At 49.4% G+C, this 19,556-nt stretch overlaps 1 protein-coding gene across 10 annotated transcripts in view; it reads left to right on the forward strand.

Moving 5' to 3' along the window:
* ZNF462 (zinc finger protein 462) overlaps positions 1-19,556 on the forward strand; it is a 132,394-nt gene that overhangs the window by 53,378 nt on the left and 59,460 nt on the right. For 7 of the 10 annotated variants that reach the window (XR_004917067.2, XR_013443789.1, XR_013443790.1 and 4 more), the window contains 5 exons: positions 207-5,827; positions 6,635-6,799; positions 8,439-8,725; positions 11,746-11,864; positions 15,798-15,989. Coding sequence is in view for 7 of the 10 variants with exons in the window: in XM_036091404.2 (XP_035947297.2) it covers positions 207-5,827; positions 6,635-6,799; positions 8,439-8,725; positions 11,746-11,864; positions 15,798-15,989 (6,384 nt within the window). In the remaining 3 variants the exon portion in view is untranslated. The remainder of the gene's footprint in view (positions 1-206; positions 5,828-6,634; positions 6,800-8,438; positions 8,726-11,745; positions 11,865-15,797; positions 15,990-19,556) is intronic. The other 3 variants (XM_036091407.2, XM_036091408.2, XM_036091413.2) reach the window with 3 other exon arrangements.

Consider the following 19,556-nt stretch of genomic DNA (forward strand, 5'->3'; position numbering starts at 1 on the left):
GTCTTCATCTGTGAGAAGCGATATGTGTACGTTCATGAATGCTTCATTAATACTCTTCAGGGCCTCATCTTGAGACGTTAGGACTTTTGAATGTGATGTTTATTAATGAAGAATAATTGAAAAGAAAAATTGATTTGCGTGATGGAATTTCTTAATTCTCTTTTGTTTGCTTTTCTGTTCTCACTTACCTCATGCTTTTTCTTTAGGTCAAAATGCAACTGCATTGGGGACCGGAAGCTACTATGGCCACAGTCCAGGATATTACGGTCAGCATATTGCCCCTAATCCCAAACCAACAAACAAGTTTTTTCAATGCAAGTTCTGCGTACGCTACTTCAGGTCAAAAAACCTCCTCATCGAACACACAAGGAAGGTCCACGGAGCTCAAGCTGAAGGGAGTTCGGCGGGCCCCCCTGTTCCAGGATCCTTAAATTATAATATCATGATGCACGAGGGATTTGGAAAGGTCTTCTCTTGCCAGTTTTGCACATACAAGTCACCTAGGAGGGCGAGAATAATTAAGCATCAGAAGATGTATCACAAAAACAATTTGAAGGAGACCACTGCTCCCCTCCCTGCCCCTGCTCCGATACCAGACCCCGTGGTGCCACCTGTGTCCCTGCAGGACCCCTGCAAGGAACTGCCAGCAGAGGTCGTGGAGCGCAGCATCCTAGAGTCCATGGTCAAGCCTTTGACCAAGTCTCGAGGCAACTTTTGCTGTGAGTGGTGCAGCTACCAGACCCCCCGCCGAGAACGCTGGTGTGACCACATGATGAAGAAGCATCGAAGCATGGTCAAGATCCTTTCCAGCCTCCGACAGCAGCAAGAAGGGACTAACCTCCCTGACGTGCAGAACAAAAACGCCCCCAGCCCCACTTCCAATTCCACCTATCTGTCCATGAATGCTGCAAGCCGGGAGCTGCCCAGCGCTAATGTCTCCAACTTCCGGGGCTCCATCAGTAACTCCATCATGAGACCCAATTCTTCATCTGCTTCCAAGTTTCCACCCGTGTCTTACCCTCAGATGAAGCCGAAGTCCCCTCACAACTCTGGCCTCGTTAACTTGGCGGAGAGATCGCGTTATGGAATGGCTGACATGACCAATTCCTCTGCTGACCTGGAGACTAACAGCATGCTGAATGACTCCAGTTCTGATGAAGAGCTGAATGAGCTAGACAGCGAGAATGGCTTGAATGCTATGGATCACCAGACATCGGGCTTGTCTGCAGAGCAGCTGATGGGCTCGGACGGCAACAAGTTGCTGGAGACCAAGGGCATTCCGTTTAGAAGGTTCATGAATAGGTTCCAGTGCCCCTTTTGTCCTTTCCTCACTATGCATCGACGTAGCATCTCCCGCCACATAGAAAACATCCACTTGTCCGGAAAGACCGCCGTCTACAAATGTGACGAATGTCCGTTTACCTGCAAGAGCTCGTTAAAGCTTGGGGCTCACAAACAGTGTCACACGGGTACGGCGTCAGATTGGGATGCTGTGAATTCCCAGAGCGAAAGCCTCGCTTCTCCACTGACCGAAGGGGTCGTGTCTTACGAGAGCTCAAGCATCAATGGCAGAAAGTCAGGAGTCCTGCTGGATCCCTTGCAGCAGCAACAGCCCCCGCCGCCGCCGCCCCCGCCGCCGCCCCCGCCGCCTCCGTCTCAGCCGCCGCAGCTACAGCCCCCCCACCAGGTGCCACCCCAGCCGCAGCCCCAGCCCCCGCCGACACAGCAGCCCCCGCCGCCCGTGCAAGCCCCGCCCCTGCACCCTTACAAATGCACCATGTGTAATTACTCCACCACGACTCTGAAAGGGCTACGGGTCCATCAGCAGCACAAACACTCGTTCTGCGACAACTTGCCAAAATTCGAGGGGCAGCCCTCAAGCCTGCCATTGGAGAGTGAGACAGACAGCCACCCCTCTTCCAGCAACACTGTGAAGAAAAGTCAGACCTCAATTCTTGGGTTGTCCTCCAAGAACAATTTTGTAGCCAAGGCCTCCAGGAAGCTCGCTAACGACTTTCCCCTCGATTTATCGCCCGTGAAGAAGAGAACGAGGATCGACGAGATAGCAAGCAACCTGCAGAGCAAAATCAACCAAACAAAACAGCAGGAGGACGCGGTGATCAACGTGGAGGACGACGAGGAGGAAGAGGAAGACAACGAAGTGGAGATAGAGGTTGAGTTGGACAGGGAGGAAGAGCCGACGGAGCCGGTCATGGAGGTGTCCACGTCCTTCTCGGCCCAACAGATTTGGGCGAGAGATGCCGGGGAGCCCCAGAAGGAGCCCAGCTTCAGAAGCGTCGCCCACGACTACAACGCCACCAACGGGGCTGAGATTGAGCTCACCCTTTCTGAAGACGAAGAGGACTATTACGGCTCCTCGACAAACCTGAAAGATCACCAGGTTTCCAGTACCGCTCTGCTGAACACCCAGACTCCCATCTATGGAACTGAGCACAATAACGAGAACACAGACTTTGGTGACTCCGGAAGGCTTTACTATTGCAAACACTGTGACTTTAATAACAAATCTGCCCGGAGTGTCAGCACCCACTACCAGCGGATGCACCCGTACATCAAGTTCAGCTTTAGGTACATCTTGGACCCCAACGATCACAGTGCCGTGTACAGGTGCCTGGAATGCTACATTGACTACACCAACTTTGAAGACCTGCAGCAGCATTACGGCGAACACCACCCAGAAGCCATGAACGTACTCAACTTTGACCATTCGGACCTGATCTACCGGTGTCGGTTTTGTTCCTACACGAGCCCGAACGTCCGAAGCCTGATGCCACATTACCAAAGAATGCATCCCACGGTCAAGATTAACAACGCGATGATATTTTCCAGCTATGTCGTGGAGCAGCAGGAAGGGCTGAATACGGAATCCCAGACACTGAGGGAGATTCTGAATTCGGCCCCCAAGAGCATGGCGACTTCCACTCCCGTGGGTCGCGGGGGCGGTCTGCCAGCTACGTTTAATAAAAACACTCCTTCAAAGACCTTTACTCCAGAATGTGAAAATCAGAAGGACCCCTCAGTTAACACTGTTGTCGTTTACGATTGTGACGTTTGCTCGTTCGCAAGCCCCAACATGCATTCTGTCTTGGTTCATTATCAGAAGAAACACCCGGAAGAAAAGGCTTCCTACTTTAGGATCCAGAAAACCATGCGAATGGTGTCTGTGGACAGGGGCTCTGCCCTTTCTCAATTATCATTTGAGGTGGGTGCTCCAATGTCTCCCAAAATGTCCAACATGGGTTCCCCACCCCCCCCACAACCCCCGCCACCAGACCTCAGTACTGAGCTTTACTACTGCAAACACTGTTCCTACAGCAATCGGTCAGTTGTGGGAGTGCTTGTCCACTACCAGAAAAGACACCCAGAAATAAAGGTCACTGCCAAATATATCAGACAGGCTCCTCCCACAGCTGCAATGATGAGAGGGTCCGAGGGGCCCCAAGGCTCCCCTCGGCCACCCGCCCCCATGCAACAGCTGAACCGTGGCAGCTCTGAGCGAGACGGCCCTCCTGTGGAGAATGAGATGTTCTTTTGCCAGCACTGTGATTATGGGAACCGGACGGTCAAAGGTGTCCTCATTCACTATCAGAAGAAGCACCGAGACTTCAAGGCCAATGCAGATGTGATCCGGCAGCACACGGCCACCATCCGAAGCCTCTGTGACCGGAACCAGAAGAAGCCTGCCGGCTGTGTGCTCGTCGCCCCCTCCAGCGTGGAGCGGGACAAAGCTAAACTGCGAGCGCTCAAGTGTAGGCAGTGCTCGTATACCTCCCCCTACTTCTATGCACTGAGGAAGCATATCAAGAAAGACCACCCTGCCCTGAAGGCCACAGTCACGTCCATCATGCGGTGGGCATTTCTCGATGGCTTGATAGAAGCTGGCTACCACTGCGAGTGGTGCATCTACTCCCACACAGAGCCCAACGGTCTGCTCCTGCATTACCAAAGGAGGCATCCGGAGCATTACGTCGACTACACTTACATGGCTACCAAACTCTGGGCTGGGCCAGACCCGTCCCCTCCCTCTCTGACGATGCCCGCGGAAGCGAAGACATACAGATGCAGAGACTGTGTCTTTGAAGCCGTGTCCATCTGGGACATCACCAATCACTACCAGGCCTTCCACCCCTGGGCCATGAACGGTGATGAGTCGGTGCTGCTGGATATCATCAAGGAGAAAGATGCCATTGAGAATCCCCTCCCCCCCTCCGCCGAAGAGCTGGTGGGTCCCGTGAACTGTGAAAACAGTTTGCCCCCGCCACTCCCCGAGCAGGACGCCGAGTGCCCGGACGACGCGAGGCTTTCCCCAGAGAAAAGCATCCAGCTGGCTTCGGCCAACCCGGCCATATCGTCCACCCCGTACCAGTGCACCGTGTGCCAGTCTGAGTATAACAACCTGCACGGCCTTCTTACGCACTACGGGAAGAAGCACCCCGGCATGAAGGTGAAGGCGGCCGACTTCGCCCAGGACATCGACATTAACCCAGGCGCCGTCTACAAATGCCGGCATTGCCCGTACATCAACACCCGCATCCACGGCGTCCTGACCCACTACCAGAAGCGACACCCGGCCATCAAGGTGACCGCCGAGGACTTTGTGCACGACGTGGAGCAGTCGGCCGACATAGCGCAGAACGACGTGGAGGAGACGAGCAGGATCTTCAAGCAAGGCTACGGCGCCTACCGTTGCAAACTGTGTCCGTACACGCACGGCACGCTGGAGAAGCTCAAGATCCACTACGAGAAGTACCACAATCAGCCCGAATTCGATGTCTTTTCCCCGTCGCCCCCGAAGCTGCCGGTCTCCCTCGAGCCCGAGATGGCCACCGACGGGAGCCCCTCCCAGGTCTCCGTTACCGAGGAGGAGGTGGGAGAGGAGCCCGTGTCCACGTCTCACTTCTCTGCCGCGCACCTGGTCTCCCACACGGTATTCCGGTGCCAGCTGTGCAAGTACTTCTGCTCCACGCGGAAGGGCATCGCCAGGCACTACCGCATCAAGCACAACAACGTGCGCGCCCAGCCGGAGGGCAAGAACAACCTCTTCAAGTGCGCCCTGTGCGCCTACACCAACCCCATCCGCAAAGGGCTGGCGGCGCACTACCAGAAGCGCCACGACATCGACGCGTACTACACGCACTGCCTGGCCGCCTCCCGGACCATCAGCGACAAGCCCAACAAGGTGATCATCCCGTCCCCGCCCAAGGACGACTCCCCGCAGCTCAGCGAGGAGCTCCGGCGGGCCGTCGAGAAGAAGAAGTGCTCGCTCTGCTCCTTCCAGTCCTTCAGCAAGAAGGGCATCGTGTCCCACTACATGAAGCGCCACCCGGGGGTGTTCCCGAAGAAGCAGCACGCCAGCAAGCTGGGCGGCTACTTCACGGCCGTCTACGCGGACGAGCACGAGAAGCCAGTGCTGATGGAAGAGGAGGAGAGAGGCAGCTTCGAGAAAGCCGCCGAGGTGGAGGGAAGCGAAGCCCCGGAGATGGAGTGGCTCCCATTCCGCTGCATCAAGTGCTTCAAGCTGTCCTTCAGCACGGCCGAGCTGCTGTGCATGCACTACACTGACCACCACAGCCGGGACCTGAAGCGGGACTTCGTCATCCTGGGCGGCGGCCCCCGCTTGCCGAACCCCGCCTACCAGTGTAAGCACTGTGATAGCAAACTGCAAAGCACGGCGGAGCTGACCTCACACTTGAACATTCACAATGAGGAATTCCAGAAGCGTGCCAAACGTCAGGAGAGGAGGAAACAGCTTTTGAGCAAGCAGAAATATGCAGATGGTGCTTTTGCAGATTTCAAACAAGAGAGGGTAAGGATATGTTTTGATTTCCCTTCCCCCAGGAGGCCTCTCATCACTGGTGCCCACACGCACTTCTTCGTTGCCAGCCAAACTGCTACAGGCTTCCTAGTGACTTAGCTTGCCAGAGAGCTCAATAAGTCAATTAAACATTTCGAGCTTGATTATCCCCCGGTCTCTGCTCCCCCTCCCCCACGGCCCCGCTCCCCTCCCTCCCGCTCCTCCCAGGGCTCCCCAGGGGAGGGCCGGGGTGGTGGTTTCTCTGGATCTCCTTCTGCCAAGTAGCCTTATCCAAGGCCTAGTTACACGACAACGCTCGCTCTCTTTCTAAAGCAGCTGTGGGCCGTCTCTCGGTGTCACCGGCACCTCTCAGCCGTGGTTCTGGTCTGCAGTGTCTGCTACGTGAACCTTAACATCTCCAGGAGTAGGTTATTTTTTTTTTTAATTTTTTAATTTTTTTTTTTTTTAATTTTTTTGGTCAAGACGTTCACTAATGGCGTAGCTATGCAACGTTTCACCTGCGTAGTTGACGTTGGTTTGAAAACCACACACGACCCGGTGGCCGTGACGATGAGGCTTCTCCACAGAAATCTTCTCTCCTCACAAGTCGTAACACATTTGGGTTCCGGAGACTTTTGCCTAGTAGGCAGCGTGCCACGGCTCTGACGAATTCGTTCTGTAAAAATACTCACATAGCTCTCCCTTGGTTTTAACCTGCTAATCCGCCTTGAAATAAAATCTGTTAGTAAGCTACGAGCGTAAATGCCGGCGTGCGAGGGAGGGCTCGGAGTACTGATGGCTACCACTGTATTTTACCAGCCTTTTGGTCACTTAGAAGAGGTGCCAAAGATCAAGGAGAGGAAGGTGGTGGGCTACAAGTGTAAATTCTGTGTGGAAGTGCACCCGACGCTCCGAGCCATCTGCAACCACCTCCGAAAGCACGTCCAGTACGGCAGCGTCCCGGCGGTGTCCGCCGCCGTGAAGGTGAGGACCGGGGAGGGGGGAGGTCTGGATGAGCATTCTTGTGTGTGAGCCATTCGAGTTACTGATTAACCCCCGTTGCTCAAAGCAGCTCAGGAAAGGGCGTCCCAGAATGTGGGCATTCCTGAGCTGTGCTTGGATCGGTCTGGCTTGTTTTGATTTTTTTGCAGGTTGGACCCTCTTCTCATCTTTCGTGTCTCGACCTGGTCGCGTTTCGATCTGGTTCCCTTCCACGCGGATAGTTTGGTGGAAACGGAAGATCCGGGCCTCTCGGTACAGGAGGCTTTGGGTCGCCCTTCTGTTCTGCATTTAGTGCCATTAGGTGTTTGCTCTTCCAAGTTGCCCGAGCTCTTGAGAGGAATCAAGTGGGTCCTGCTCCCATCATCTTCTTCTGCTCCTCCCGCTGCCTGACTTCTTAACTGTTCTCATCTGGCTGACGCTGCAGAGAGCCCAGGAGAATCTTTTACTTCTTAGCCTGGGTCCTCTGAGGAGCGTAAGACACGTGAAATCTAACACTACAAGCCTCCCGGTCACAGTAGGGCCCCAAGAACCCCTTGACCTGATTTGGCTCTTTCGTCCCCTTTTCCCCCGTATGTCGCTGACCAGTGCCTTCCCTCCTGCCCCTGACTTCTGTTGGGCCACCTGTTTTGAACATGAACATCGGAATCCCCTCAGCAGCCGCAGTTTCAGTGACCGAGCCACCATCCCTGCCTTCCAGGATATGGCTAAGCTCTGATTTTTGGGCAGAGAACTTAGTTCAGGGCTCAGCTCTTTGTCTCTAGCTACGTGAATACGTTTTTGTCATCGGCCCTTCTCGATCTGGTGTCCTGTTGTGCCCATGTAACATGGACGTAAAGTCTCTGCTTTCCTTCACTAAGACTGAAGCCCCTCTGGCTCTCAGCAGCACAGGGGCCCCCAGGGGCAGCGCCGGTCGGCCCCTTCCACGCCCCCGTGGTGTGTCCCAGGCTTGTTTCCTGGAATCGCTCAAGGGAAACGGGGCAGCTCTTCGTGTGTAATCAGTAACCCAAGGAGTCACCTCCAAACACGGGTGTCTTAAGCCCAGGCTGCTTCTTAAATTTTTCAGTCGATCATACGGCAGCCTCCCGAATGATGGGTGAAGTCACCACATGCAGGGTGGGGAGGAGCCTGGGTGGCGAAGGGCAGGGTCCTTCCCGTTCCTTCATTTCCCAAGGATGGCCCATGGCTCCTAGGTGCCCAAACTTCTCCGCTTTTTTTTTTTTTCTTTCTTTCTTCCTTCCTTCCTTCCTTCCTTCCTTTCTTTTCTCTGAGCCATAACCCTAACCCTGCTTTATGTCAGCTCAGGTGGGATGGCAGTGTGAATGTGCTTTCTAAGATGGGAGCCAAGTGAGTGAACGGTCTTCACAGTGGGAAAGCCCCTCTCTCGTGTTTCCCGGGCAGTAGCAGCCTGAGCCCGGACATGCCCTCAAAACACCAGCACTGCCTGACGAATGGCAGGCGGGTTTGCCCTCCCTCTAGGGGGAGCCCGAGAGGCAGGGGAGGAAGCTTGAACAGGAGATGCTGATGAGTTTGGGAGAATGAAGGGAGAGGAGGAGAGCTGGAGACGATGATGATGGATATTTATTTTGTTGGTGGGGCATGTGTGTGTGTGTGGTTCTCTTAGCAGGAGGCTGAAGACCCTTCCCACTTGTTCCTGGATGGACTGGAAGCAGCCAAAGATGCCAGTGGCGCCCTGGTGGACCGGGTGGATGGTGAACACTGCTTGCTTGATGGAATGTTGGAGGATGAAACCCGGCCGGGGGGATACCATTGTAGTCAATGTGACAGAGTCCTGATGTCCATGCAGGGGCTGCGTTCTCATGAGAGGAGCCATCTGGCCCTGGCCATGTTTACCCGCGAGGACAAGTACGGCTGCCAGTATTGCTCCTTTGTTTCTGCTTTCAGGCACAAGTAAGTGCTGCCGCGTGCTCGCAGCTAGTGGTCGGGAGGGAGGGAGGTGTCGTGGTGGAAGCAGCGAAGCTGGAGCAGCGGAGGCGCGGAGGAGTCCGAGAGCCCCGCTCAGGGTTTGCACCTGCTGCTTAGCTGCTTAGGTTACCTTGGGCCTCAGTCCCCCCGTCTGTCAAAGGGGGTCAAGAGCACGAGATTGCTTAACATTAGACTTGGCAAATACGGGCCTTTTCGAAAAGTGCCTATTTTGGAGGCATTGCTATGATTTACAAAAGACTAGAAAGTAGATGAATTTACTGGTGTATCTGTCAAACGTCCATCCAGAACCTCATCGGCATTCGAGGAAGTAATGGGAATTTGGGAAATTGAGGGGCCTGAGGAGGTAAAATTAGGACTCTTCCGTCATGTGACCAAAGAATCATTGCTTGAGATTTTTTTTGAAAAAAATACCTTGAAAAGTAAGGAAGTTACTGATGCCAAGAGGTGCTTGAAGTACAGGGAGGTTGAGGTGAAGAAGCTGCCTGAGGCCATCACAGCTTTGGAGTTGTAGATTTGGAGTATTGTGACCGGCTTTGGGGGGTGATGGGAAGGGGGGTGGTTCTGAGAAGAAACGACCTTCTGCTGCCTTTCTCTTTGAACTATCTGAGAGAGATACGTGACCGATAACGTGTGCCACCGTCTTGGATGGAGGTGACTGATTGTAAGACTGACAGGCTGTTTATTTTTAGGATGATTGAAAATAAATGTTGGGCTGGTTGCTTCTTAAAAAGACAAAGTGCTAGTTAGTTGTTGAAATGCAGGAGGAGGCAATGCTCTTCCAGTGGGTAGGATGGGTTACAAACCCTGAGTGCCACAGAGCCTGATGTCTCGTCTTTGTCGTCAGATGCGTGCACTGATGTAAAGCTTGTGTCGTTCTCGTCAGTTTAAGAAGTATTCATTCTCCAGCATCTATCCTGCTTTCTGACACCCAGTAGAGTCTCAACAGACCCCTGTGAATAAATGGATACTCCCTGGGCTAGGCAGTGTGCTGGGGACTTGGTGGGGGGTATCATGATTTGGATATAAAGATGAAGAGGCCATGGTCTGTGAGCTAAGGGAGTTTAGGGGCTAGGGGAGTTATAAACAAAGCAAGCACACAAATGAGGCAAAATAAGGCACTTTATCTTTCCCCAAAAATTTATCAGTAAAATGCTATGAAGTTTCAAAGAAGGGAAATGTTACTTCTTCCGCTGTGGAAGAATTGGGAAGGTTTTACGGAGTAGGGAGCATTTGAGTCAGGTCTTAAAGTCAGAAGACAGGACTTGAATAGTTTGGACAGGACGTACAACATGGTGGAAGGGATGAGAGCAGAAGCCTGTGGAACGGAGCATGAGGCTCGTGGGGGCCCAGCTGGTGGGTCCAGTCTGACTAATCTTTAAGTTATAATGTAAAAGAATAGTGGAAGATAAAGTTCAAAGACTTGAGTAGAGACTGTATTTGGAGTCTTTGAACGCGGAATTAAGACTTTGTAATTTACATTACTGGCTAAAGGAAGACTCTGGAATGAGTAGTCATCATAATTGCTGACGTTTATTAAGACGTACTATGTGTCACGCAGTGCGCAAAGTACCTTCAAGTATTATTTCATTTTATCCTTAAGTCAACCTTATGAGGTGCGCGCCCACTACCGTCTCCATTTTGTGGATTAGAAAATTGAGGAGGTTTATGTAACTTGCCCAGGCCACGCGGTTTATAAGCAATAGCTGGGATTTGAACCCAGGCTGCCTGACGCCATAGCTCATGCTCTTGAGTTGAAAAAAAAGATGGGAGAAACCAATTAGGAAGCAATAATAGTAGGTGATCCAGGGAGTTAGGATGGAACTTTGGGAACGGTTAAAGGAAGCAGGATCTTCATGATTTGGAAAAACTGACTTTAATGTAGGGGCTGAGGGATGAGAAACAAAGTAGAGGACAAATGACACCTAGCTGTTCGATCTGGTTGACTGACAATGGTGGTGTCCTTTGTAGAAGCAAGGAGATGAGGAAAAGCGTCTTTTTTCGAGGGGAGAAAACCAATGGTTTTGTTTAGGGCTGAGTTGAGTTGAGTTTAAGAAAGCTAAAGGACACCCAGAGGGAAATGTCCGGAGGCGACCGAAAGTGCTGCTTTGGAGCTCAGGAGAACATTATATGTTTAAATGGTAAGCAGCAACCATTCCCAGATGAGTCATTTAGAATGGAATCTAGTTCTCTGGGGTACCGGTACAAATTAGAACTCCTTCCCACACCTTGTTGGGGAGATTTATTATTTTTTTAGACTAGTAATTATTATGAAATACTGGGAGCTCACCGTAATTAAATAACTTCTTTATAAGTTGCTCTGGAAGACTGAGGTACAGCAAACATTGTGGTGTTTATCAGAAGGGATGAGTGGCCTTTGGATCACATGACTTCTTTGAAACATACCTGTACGTTGCCTCCGTATTTACAAAGACAGAGACGTGACAGCCCATTGCAAGGAGCTCAACTACTTTGAAACTTCCCTTCCCCTCCTGAGTGTTCACCACAAATGCAGAATTGAGATTTAAAAAGAAAGCCCTTTTTAAATGCAAAATTTCTCTAATGCCTTTTTTTGGTGGGGAGGAATAAGTTAAGGGACTATTTGATAGGCACTCCTCACCAACTTGGCAGAAAACTTGCATTCCCTGGTATTTCATCTTTTCTCTTTGGATGCCCTCTTCCGATTATACGTGCTTCTAGGGAAGGGAAAATGAGAGTCTACTATGACCTGTTCCCATTGCCATGTCTCTCAATCCAAAAAGGCTCTCGATCTTTTCCTTCCTTGAGCCTCCCTTCCCTTTCGAGTAGGCATGACCACTCTTGTCATTTTTGTTGTTGTTTTTGGTTTGGGTAAGCACCATCCTTGGGAAGTAACAAAATGACTTTGAACAGCTTCGTGGGATTGCTGGAAAAGGGCAGGGAGAAAAATGTATGTAATTGTTAATCCTGTCGTTTTTCTCTCTCCTTTATTTTTCTTTTCCATCAAGCTTGGATCGCCATATGCAAACCCACCATGGACACCATAAACCATTCCGGTGCAAACTCTGCTCCTTCAAGTCCTCCTATAACAGCCGGCTGAAAACACATATACTCAAGGCTCACGCTGGTGAGTTGGCCTTCCTGATGCATGAGTCCTCTGGATTTGAAATCCTATGGTCCCTGAGCGAAATTCAAAGTCTCTTATCCCGCACATGAGAAGAAGTTATTCTTGACATGGTTGCATGTTCATTTGTATGTTAATCTAATGAAAAAACATAAAGAAAAATTATAGAATCTCCTGAAGCCAAAATAATACCAAGCCCATGTCACCCATGTCATAGTTGATTATGTGCTAACAGGCTTTTTTTTAGAGAAATTTCTAAATTACCCAGCCTTTCTTTTCTTTTCTTTTTTTTTTTTAAGATTGTATTTATTTATTTGAGAGATAAAGAGAAAGCATGAGCAGGGGGAGGGGCAGCGGGAGAGGGAGAAGCAGACTCCCGTGCTGAGCAGGGAGCCCAATGCGGGGCTTGATCCCAGGACCCTGGGATCATGGCCTGAGCCAAAGGCAGACGCTTAACCACCTGAGCCACCCAGGCGCCCCTACCCAGGCTTTCTAATGGAAATGCATGAATTGTTAGCATCTACTGAAGATAATTCCTAACTAAAATAAAAGTATAGTCTTGAGAAGTTCAAAGTGTCAGAGTCCTCAAGACATGCAAGATTTCTCATGAGATACCCTTAAATACATTTCCTTACAGCAGATAAGAAATGACTTTGGGTCATGAGTGTCCAGGAGCTGTGCTGGTCCCTGTAACTCTTGTTCCATCTCCTCGTGCTTCCGTCCTGAGCATCCCTCTCCTACCAGGCTGTGTACTAGGCGTGTTATATTCATCACACTAGTTAATCCTCATGACAGTGCTAAAGGGTAGGTGCTATCCCCTTCAGTGTCAGAGGAGGATACAAAAAAAAGTGCCCTGTTCAAGGCCACATAACCCACTCACTAAGAATTCGACTCCAGAACGAAAGCCTGCATCCTTATCGCTGACAAGATGCTGCTGGTCTCTCGTTTTTGCATCTGCTGGAGGATGCTCGCGGGTAGCACATCAGAGCTCAGCCAAGAGAGGAAAGAGGTCTGATGCAGGGAGGGTGGTGCAGAGGGACCTAGGGGCCTCTCCGTGGTGTTCTCAGCCACACTCAGAAGCCCAACCCCACAGCACCCAGTGGCCCGCTCAGAGGTTTTGACCACCTTTCCTGATGATGGGTCCTGTCGAACTGGCTTCATGGAGTAAAACTCCTGAAGCCATCCAGCTGCCCAAGGCCCACTGGGCTGTGGATGGGGATGGGACAGGGAGGCTGGCTGTTCGTCTGTTAGTATTTTTATATTTTCGGGAAAAGTCTACTAAAGGCTAAGGAGTAAGAGGCTTCAGGGTTCAGACCGCTATTTGTAATGTGTGTGCGTATTGTAAATTCTTCAACTGGGACACTCTCCGTCTTTCTCACAGGTCTCCGCCTTGGCAAAAGCAGTGTAAGCAGTGGGAGTTGGGTAAATGATTTGGCCTGTGGGAAGGACTTTAAGAAAGTACCAGAGGCTGCCCGCGGACTCCAGGGCACTGAGCTGACCACACACACGGGCCTTCTGTGCTCGCTGGTTGGCAAGAGGGAAGCATCCAGAAAGAGATGGGGGAGCGGTATAATTTGTTTCTCTGTACACCTGGGAACCTTGGTGTCCGTGTCTTGGGTTGGAGAAAGCCTATACATTTTCCAAAACACCTGAGTCATCTTGTCTATGCTAGATGGATTGTTTTATTTTAAAAGGTAAAAGTCACATAGACGAATCAAATAATCTGGATTTGAATTCTCTCTAAGGTTGTGCTACTTGCCACTACCCCACCAGGTTCATGCAGCCAGGCTTGCATTAAAGAATTTAAAAATGGAATAAGAAGGGCATTGGTATTCTGTACAATGATTAATATGTATTGACACATACATTTCCACGTTATATGGTAAATAATATTCTATATATCCATATTTATTATAGTAATAGATACCACTGTTGACAACCGGACTCCCAGATGACAGCTGGGGACTGACTGAGGTTCTTGTTCGGGTCTTCTGACTTTGAACTTCTCTTCCACCTTGGGCTGTAGTTTGTTGCATCATTCAAGGTTCTCTTCAAGGCTTTCGTGGCAGTACGTGATCTGGGAGTCATCAGGGGGAAAGCGGAGGCTCAGTGCAGAAGCTGGGGTGCTGCGCTCACCTCACATGTGAAGACATTTAGTCATTTTCAGGGTGGCTGGGAACGACCCATCTCAGCTGGGTCAAAGCGAGGGCAGAGGTTTACCTTCTCATTCCTGCTCTGCAGCTCTCTCCACAGTTCCTCCTCCCTGGCCCACAAAACTTTCCTTGCTCAAGGTCCTTCCTGCTCCTTTTTTCCCCTCTACTTCCTTCTCTTTCCTCTCCTCTGGTTTTAAAATTTCACCTTAAAAAGAAATGTTAAAAAAAAAAACAACAACTCCTGCTCATTAGAGAAAATTTGGAAATGAAAGAAGAAATAAGAGTCAGTCACCCCATAATCTTATTCTCTAAAGACCACTGTTGTTAACATTTGATAACACTTCCTTTCAATCATTGCCTCTATAATTATTTTTAACAGCTGTGATTATAATTTAATCTAAAATATATTGTGCCTTTCTCTTTGTTTTTCTGAGTATCACTATTTTATTTTCTGTTATTTTTTTATATTATTACAAGCCCTTCAAGAATTTATTTTAATGAATGATCATTCATCAAGAAGCTGTGTCCACTTTTACTTAATCATTTCCTAATGGCTGGAAACCCTGTGTGTTAAAGGATATTTTCTTTTTTTTTTTTTTTTAAGATTTTATTTATTTATTTGACAGAGAGAGAGAGATAGCAAGAGCAGGAACACAAGCAGGGGGGAGTGGGAGAGGGAGAAGCAGGCTTCCTGCCGAGCAGGAAGCCCGATGTGGGCCTCGATCCCAGGACCCTGGGATCATGACCTGAGCTGAAGGTAGACGCTTAACGACTGAGCCACCCAGGCGCCCACGGATATTTTCTTAATATCAACCCTGAGCAGTACAGATATTGAGCTGCAAGCATGAGCATTCAAAGCCTAATGTTAGAAAAAGCAAAACTGCTTTCTGAGTCAATCAAACCAGTGTTTGTCCAACAACATAAGCATGCCCATTTCACAGCCTGGCCTTTTAAAATGCACTTAATTTAAAAGCTGACTTAGAGCAAAGGTGAACCATAGTCTCATTTGGTCACTGTTTCTGTGGTATAAAAATAATTAAGATAAAAGTGCCTACTTTTACTGAAATGTCCTGTTTATCAAAGAATATTGGAAATACACACACGTGCTTATACATATACAACTCTCTTTCTCTTAGTTAAAAAAAAGAATGACTTATTTTTACCCATTTCTTTCCTATTGATTAGGTAGGGGCATGGAGTTTTATGCTGAGGTTTGTGAACTGGTCAAAAAAAACAAACAAATGAGGATGTGTGGAATCGAGGAGGTGCATAGTCAGCAAAGAAGTAAAGAATGAAAATAGCACAATAGAGTTTGCACTTAGTTACCCTGTGCTTGGAAAGCCACTGAAAGGCCCTTGGAATAAGAATTAAGTATATTATATTCTGCAGATGATAAAAAATATCCTTGAATGAAAGCTGACATGGTCATTTCTAGTGGAGAGAGAGAGAATGAGAGACTGGGAAACCTTCCTGAAGGAGGGATCATAGACATTTGGTTTCACTCCCTGTTGGGGAATCAATCCATGGGCTCGTCCCTGTAAGTAGAGCATGAAATGAAAAGGGACCAGGTCACTTGATTATGGAGCTCATCGAAGAGTTTCAATCCCAGAGGAGCATTGTGGTTGTGGGAAGGGGCGGGTAGTTTGTCTGTGAGGCTTCTTAGACCATGAAGCTTCAGAGGCATTTCCCTCGCTTGAATTAACTATGCCAATTCTGTTTTCTACCCCACCTTATACCCTTCCCTCTTTTTCCTGTTCTGCCCCTTACCGCCATCTTTTTCCAGGTGAACATGCCTACAAGTGTTCTTGGTGCTCCTTTTCCACCATGACAATCAGCCAGTTGAAGGAACACTCCCTCAAGGTCCACGGAAAAGCCCTGACCCTCCCCAGGCCACGGATTGTCAGTCTGCTCTCCTCACACGCTCACCACTCCTCCCAGAAAACTACCCCAGCTGAAGAAGTGGAAGACTCTAATGGTAATAAGGGGCTTCGGAGTCCTAGCTAACCACCCAGTGTTGGGGAGCGGGGGCGGGGACGGGCCGCTGGGATTAATTGCCAGTCATTTTTTCTGGAGGAAAATCTAATATAAAACCATGACGGTTCAAGTGAAGGAAGAAACGTGGGAAGGTTGAAACAGTATAGAAATTGGAGTGGGAAGGTGAGATGCCCTTGGTGAGTGCCTGGTGCCGTGGCCAAAACGTCAGTCTGGACTCATGTGAGCATTGCTTATGGAAAGAGCACTCTGTGTGCATGGACTAGTGTTGGAGTCTTTCGTGTGTTTGTGAGCGAGAAAGTGGATGTGATACCAGGCAGATTTATTTCTTTGTTTACTTAATTACTTATTTATAGCCTGTGTTGTTCTAAAAACAACAACAACAACAACAAACCCGAAAAACAAAAAGACGTGTGCCATGAAGAGTCTGGGGGGGGCCACACTACGCTACACAGAATTCAGAGGAGGAGAGGGAAGCGGGGGGAACAGGTGTGGCAAGTCTGTCTGATTCTGTCGCAATTTAGGGGTCGTGTCGTGATTTCTGATAGCCAAAGGATGTTGAGGAAGCGGCAGCTGGGAAGAGGGTTTAACTGCCGAGGTTTGGAGCTTCAGAAATACAGAAAGCCATGGAGGGGTCTCCTTGCTGACAGTGTACCCAAAGCTGTGGGGTTGGGGGGAGGTTGCAGGTGTGACTCAGTGAGCCAGAGGACAGCTCATTGTTTTGACCAGACCAAGAAGCAGAAGTGTTTTGACTGCTCAGCTCACCTCAGGGGGGATTGCAGAATCAGGTGCTTAGGACAGGAGGAAGCGTGCAGGTTCTCGGGAATCTCCCTTCCCTGCCCCTCCAGTAACCAGACATCTCCTACCAGCTCGAGTTCTTCCCAGCCTGGGAACGCAGTGTTCCCAAGGTCTACTGTTCTGTTCTCGGGAGGACCTTAGTGGACTGGAAGGAAAGTTCGTGGGCTCTTGGCAACAGAGGATTGGCTTTGAGTCTGACTTCTCTCAGTGCCAGTTGTATTTTCCCGGACAGTCGTGGCTTCCATACTCACGTAGAGTTGGATAACGAGGCTGTCTCCACTGACCATCTTGAGAGAGTAAGGAGTAAAGGCGCACATGTTAAATGCCTGGCACAACATCTGACACATGGTGGCTATTGAATGAATGGTCATTTTATTGCTGCGATTCTCATCCTTTGCAGTTTTGGCCTTGGGGGCCATTGATAACAAGTGTGAATTTGGGGTTATTTTTAACACAAGGGTTTAAAAAGAGAGCCTCTTCAGGTAACCTGAAGATCTGACAGCTCAGCATGTCCACATTATGAGATTATCCAAAGAGTAAATGAGTAATCTTCCTTCATGAGGTCTGCAAAGAGACAGCTGTGGGAGGAGAAGAGAAGGCGAGTCCCGAGGCTAAAGCTGCCTTTACTGAGTTAGGGAACTTGGTGGCCTCGCCTTTCCAGCCATCAAACGCTATGGTAAACCCCAGGGCTCCTTACCGGTATTCCTGTCGTAAAGGACTTTGGCTTAACAAGGAAGGCTTGTTCTTTGGACTGTGGCTTGTAACGAAGTGAATCTCCTCAACTGTTGTGTAGTAGTTCAAAGTGTAGGAGGAGGCTGGGTGCGTGTTGTTGTTTTCTGGGAAGACTTCGAGTCTCGGAGCTCGGGGGTGGCGGGCCGGGAGCCTATGCAGAAGAGATGCTGTTCATTGGAAAAGATGGGTATAGTGCAACAAAGGGCAAAATGTTATTTGATGTGAACTGTAATATCTTAATTCACATGATTTTTAATTAATTGCTTTCTTTTGAAATGGGAGCTACATCTGCAGAGCCATTTGGGTGAAATTGATGTATCCAACACCAGTTCCAACAAGGGCTTTTCCTGGGGCATTTCTGTCAATGTCATGCCTTTTTTTTTTTTCCCTTTGCCTTCCTCCCTTGAAAGGTGGGCCTCAGTCACAGGGCAGGGGAATCCTACCAACCACTCACTTGACCTGAGTCCATACTCTGCCAAGAGCTGTGCTCTGCACAGAAGAATCATAAATGAATACAGTACCTTTCTGGTCCTCCGACAGCTTAAAACCAAATATTTAGAAGATGCTGTCACCGTGGGTTTGAACCAACCATAACCCTAAGCCTGAGGTCTAACCTTTTCAGGGGTGATTTCAGAGTCTTGGAAGTGAGACGAGGGTTGGGACCTTGGGGTGGGTGGTCACGGAAAGATGATAGTAGGATGCTAACTCTCTGCCGAACACAGACAGTCTGTCTTTAGTCAACCACAGGAAGATAATTTGCAATATATAAAAGTGTTTTCTGTTCCTTTCTATAGAAAGAACACAGGAACTGCGAAAGCCCTGGGTGGCAACTATTTAGTGAAGCCCACATAGAAGTCCTTGGACTTGTGCTGTTTTTAATGTATATAAATAACCTTTATCAATGGGTCAGCAGTGATTGGTTTAATTTGATGGAAAAAAAAAAAACTTGATTAGAAGGTGGGTAAACAGAAAGAAGTCCTCAAATGGGCTGTTCTCATGAATGAATAATCCCGTGGACAGAATCATGGTTTATTTGTTCAATAAATGTTTTCTCGAGCCCTTACCGTAGGTCTCACTTAGTTTTGGATGCCCAAGAATGACTGAAGGGGTTGAAACTGGGAGGACAATTTGCTAGGGAGCTGAGTGGTGGATTCCTAGAAAAGACTAAGTCTGGGGGATGAAGAAACAGCTGTGGGGCTAGACAGTAGCCTGTAAATCATGCCTCGAATGGTGTTTGAAACACGCATGTGAAATCCAACACATTTTAATAGGGAGAAGCTCTGGGGCTGTTGGCTCTCAGTTCGGGTTTCCCACACTGCAGATGCCAGGACACAGGGAACACAAGCACCAAAAATGTGTTGCAGGTCTGGGGGGAGTAGAGAAGCCATAAAACCAGGGAAATCACCAGTGTGCCCTTGGCTTTCTGATTCCCTAGCGAGGGATGGGAATAAAATGAGTTGATATGCTCACTGCTGTGTGCCGTGGTCAAATGCTTGCAGTCTTGAGAGCGAGCCAGTCTTCTCTGGCAGGAGGAAATGGGCTGAAAAAGAAGGTTCTTCCAAAGCTGCTCTCCCTCCCAACCCAGAGGGAAGCACTGGAAGGGGGGGAGAAGAGCCGGGAAGGCAGAAATGAGAAGGTGGAGGGGTGATTTGCCCCCAGCTGCCCGGCCACGCACCTGTTCCGCTCTTGGGCTCTGGGCTGTCCATCTTGACAGGTCTCACCAGCACGTGAATCCTTTCTAGATTCTCCATGATCGGTTGTTGGATGGAAGAGCGACGGCTGCGTGCTGGTGGTTCTGTGTGTAGGATAATGGGAAACGACGCGTAATTGCTATTCTAAACAATGCATTAAGGGGAAATCATCAGGTTGTCAACAAAAGGAAGTGCTCTGCTGTGTTTGTGTTTACTGGGTTCCTTCTCCTGCCATAGAAAATGTAGGACTGCATTTTATCACACTTTTTTCCCAGTCTCTGCTTTCAGGACAGAGAAATACATGGACACACACTTCTATAACATAACAA

The sequence above is a fragment of the Halichoerus grypus genome, chromosome 14, assembly GCF_964656455.1.
Source record: "Halichoerus grypus chromosome 14, mHalGry1.hap1.1, whole genome shotgun sequence".
Classification (NCBI taxonomy): domain Eukaryota; kingdom Metazoa; phylum Chordata; class Mammalia; order Carnivora; family Phocidae; genus Halichoerus; species Halichoerus grypus.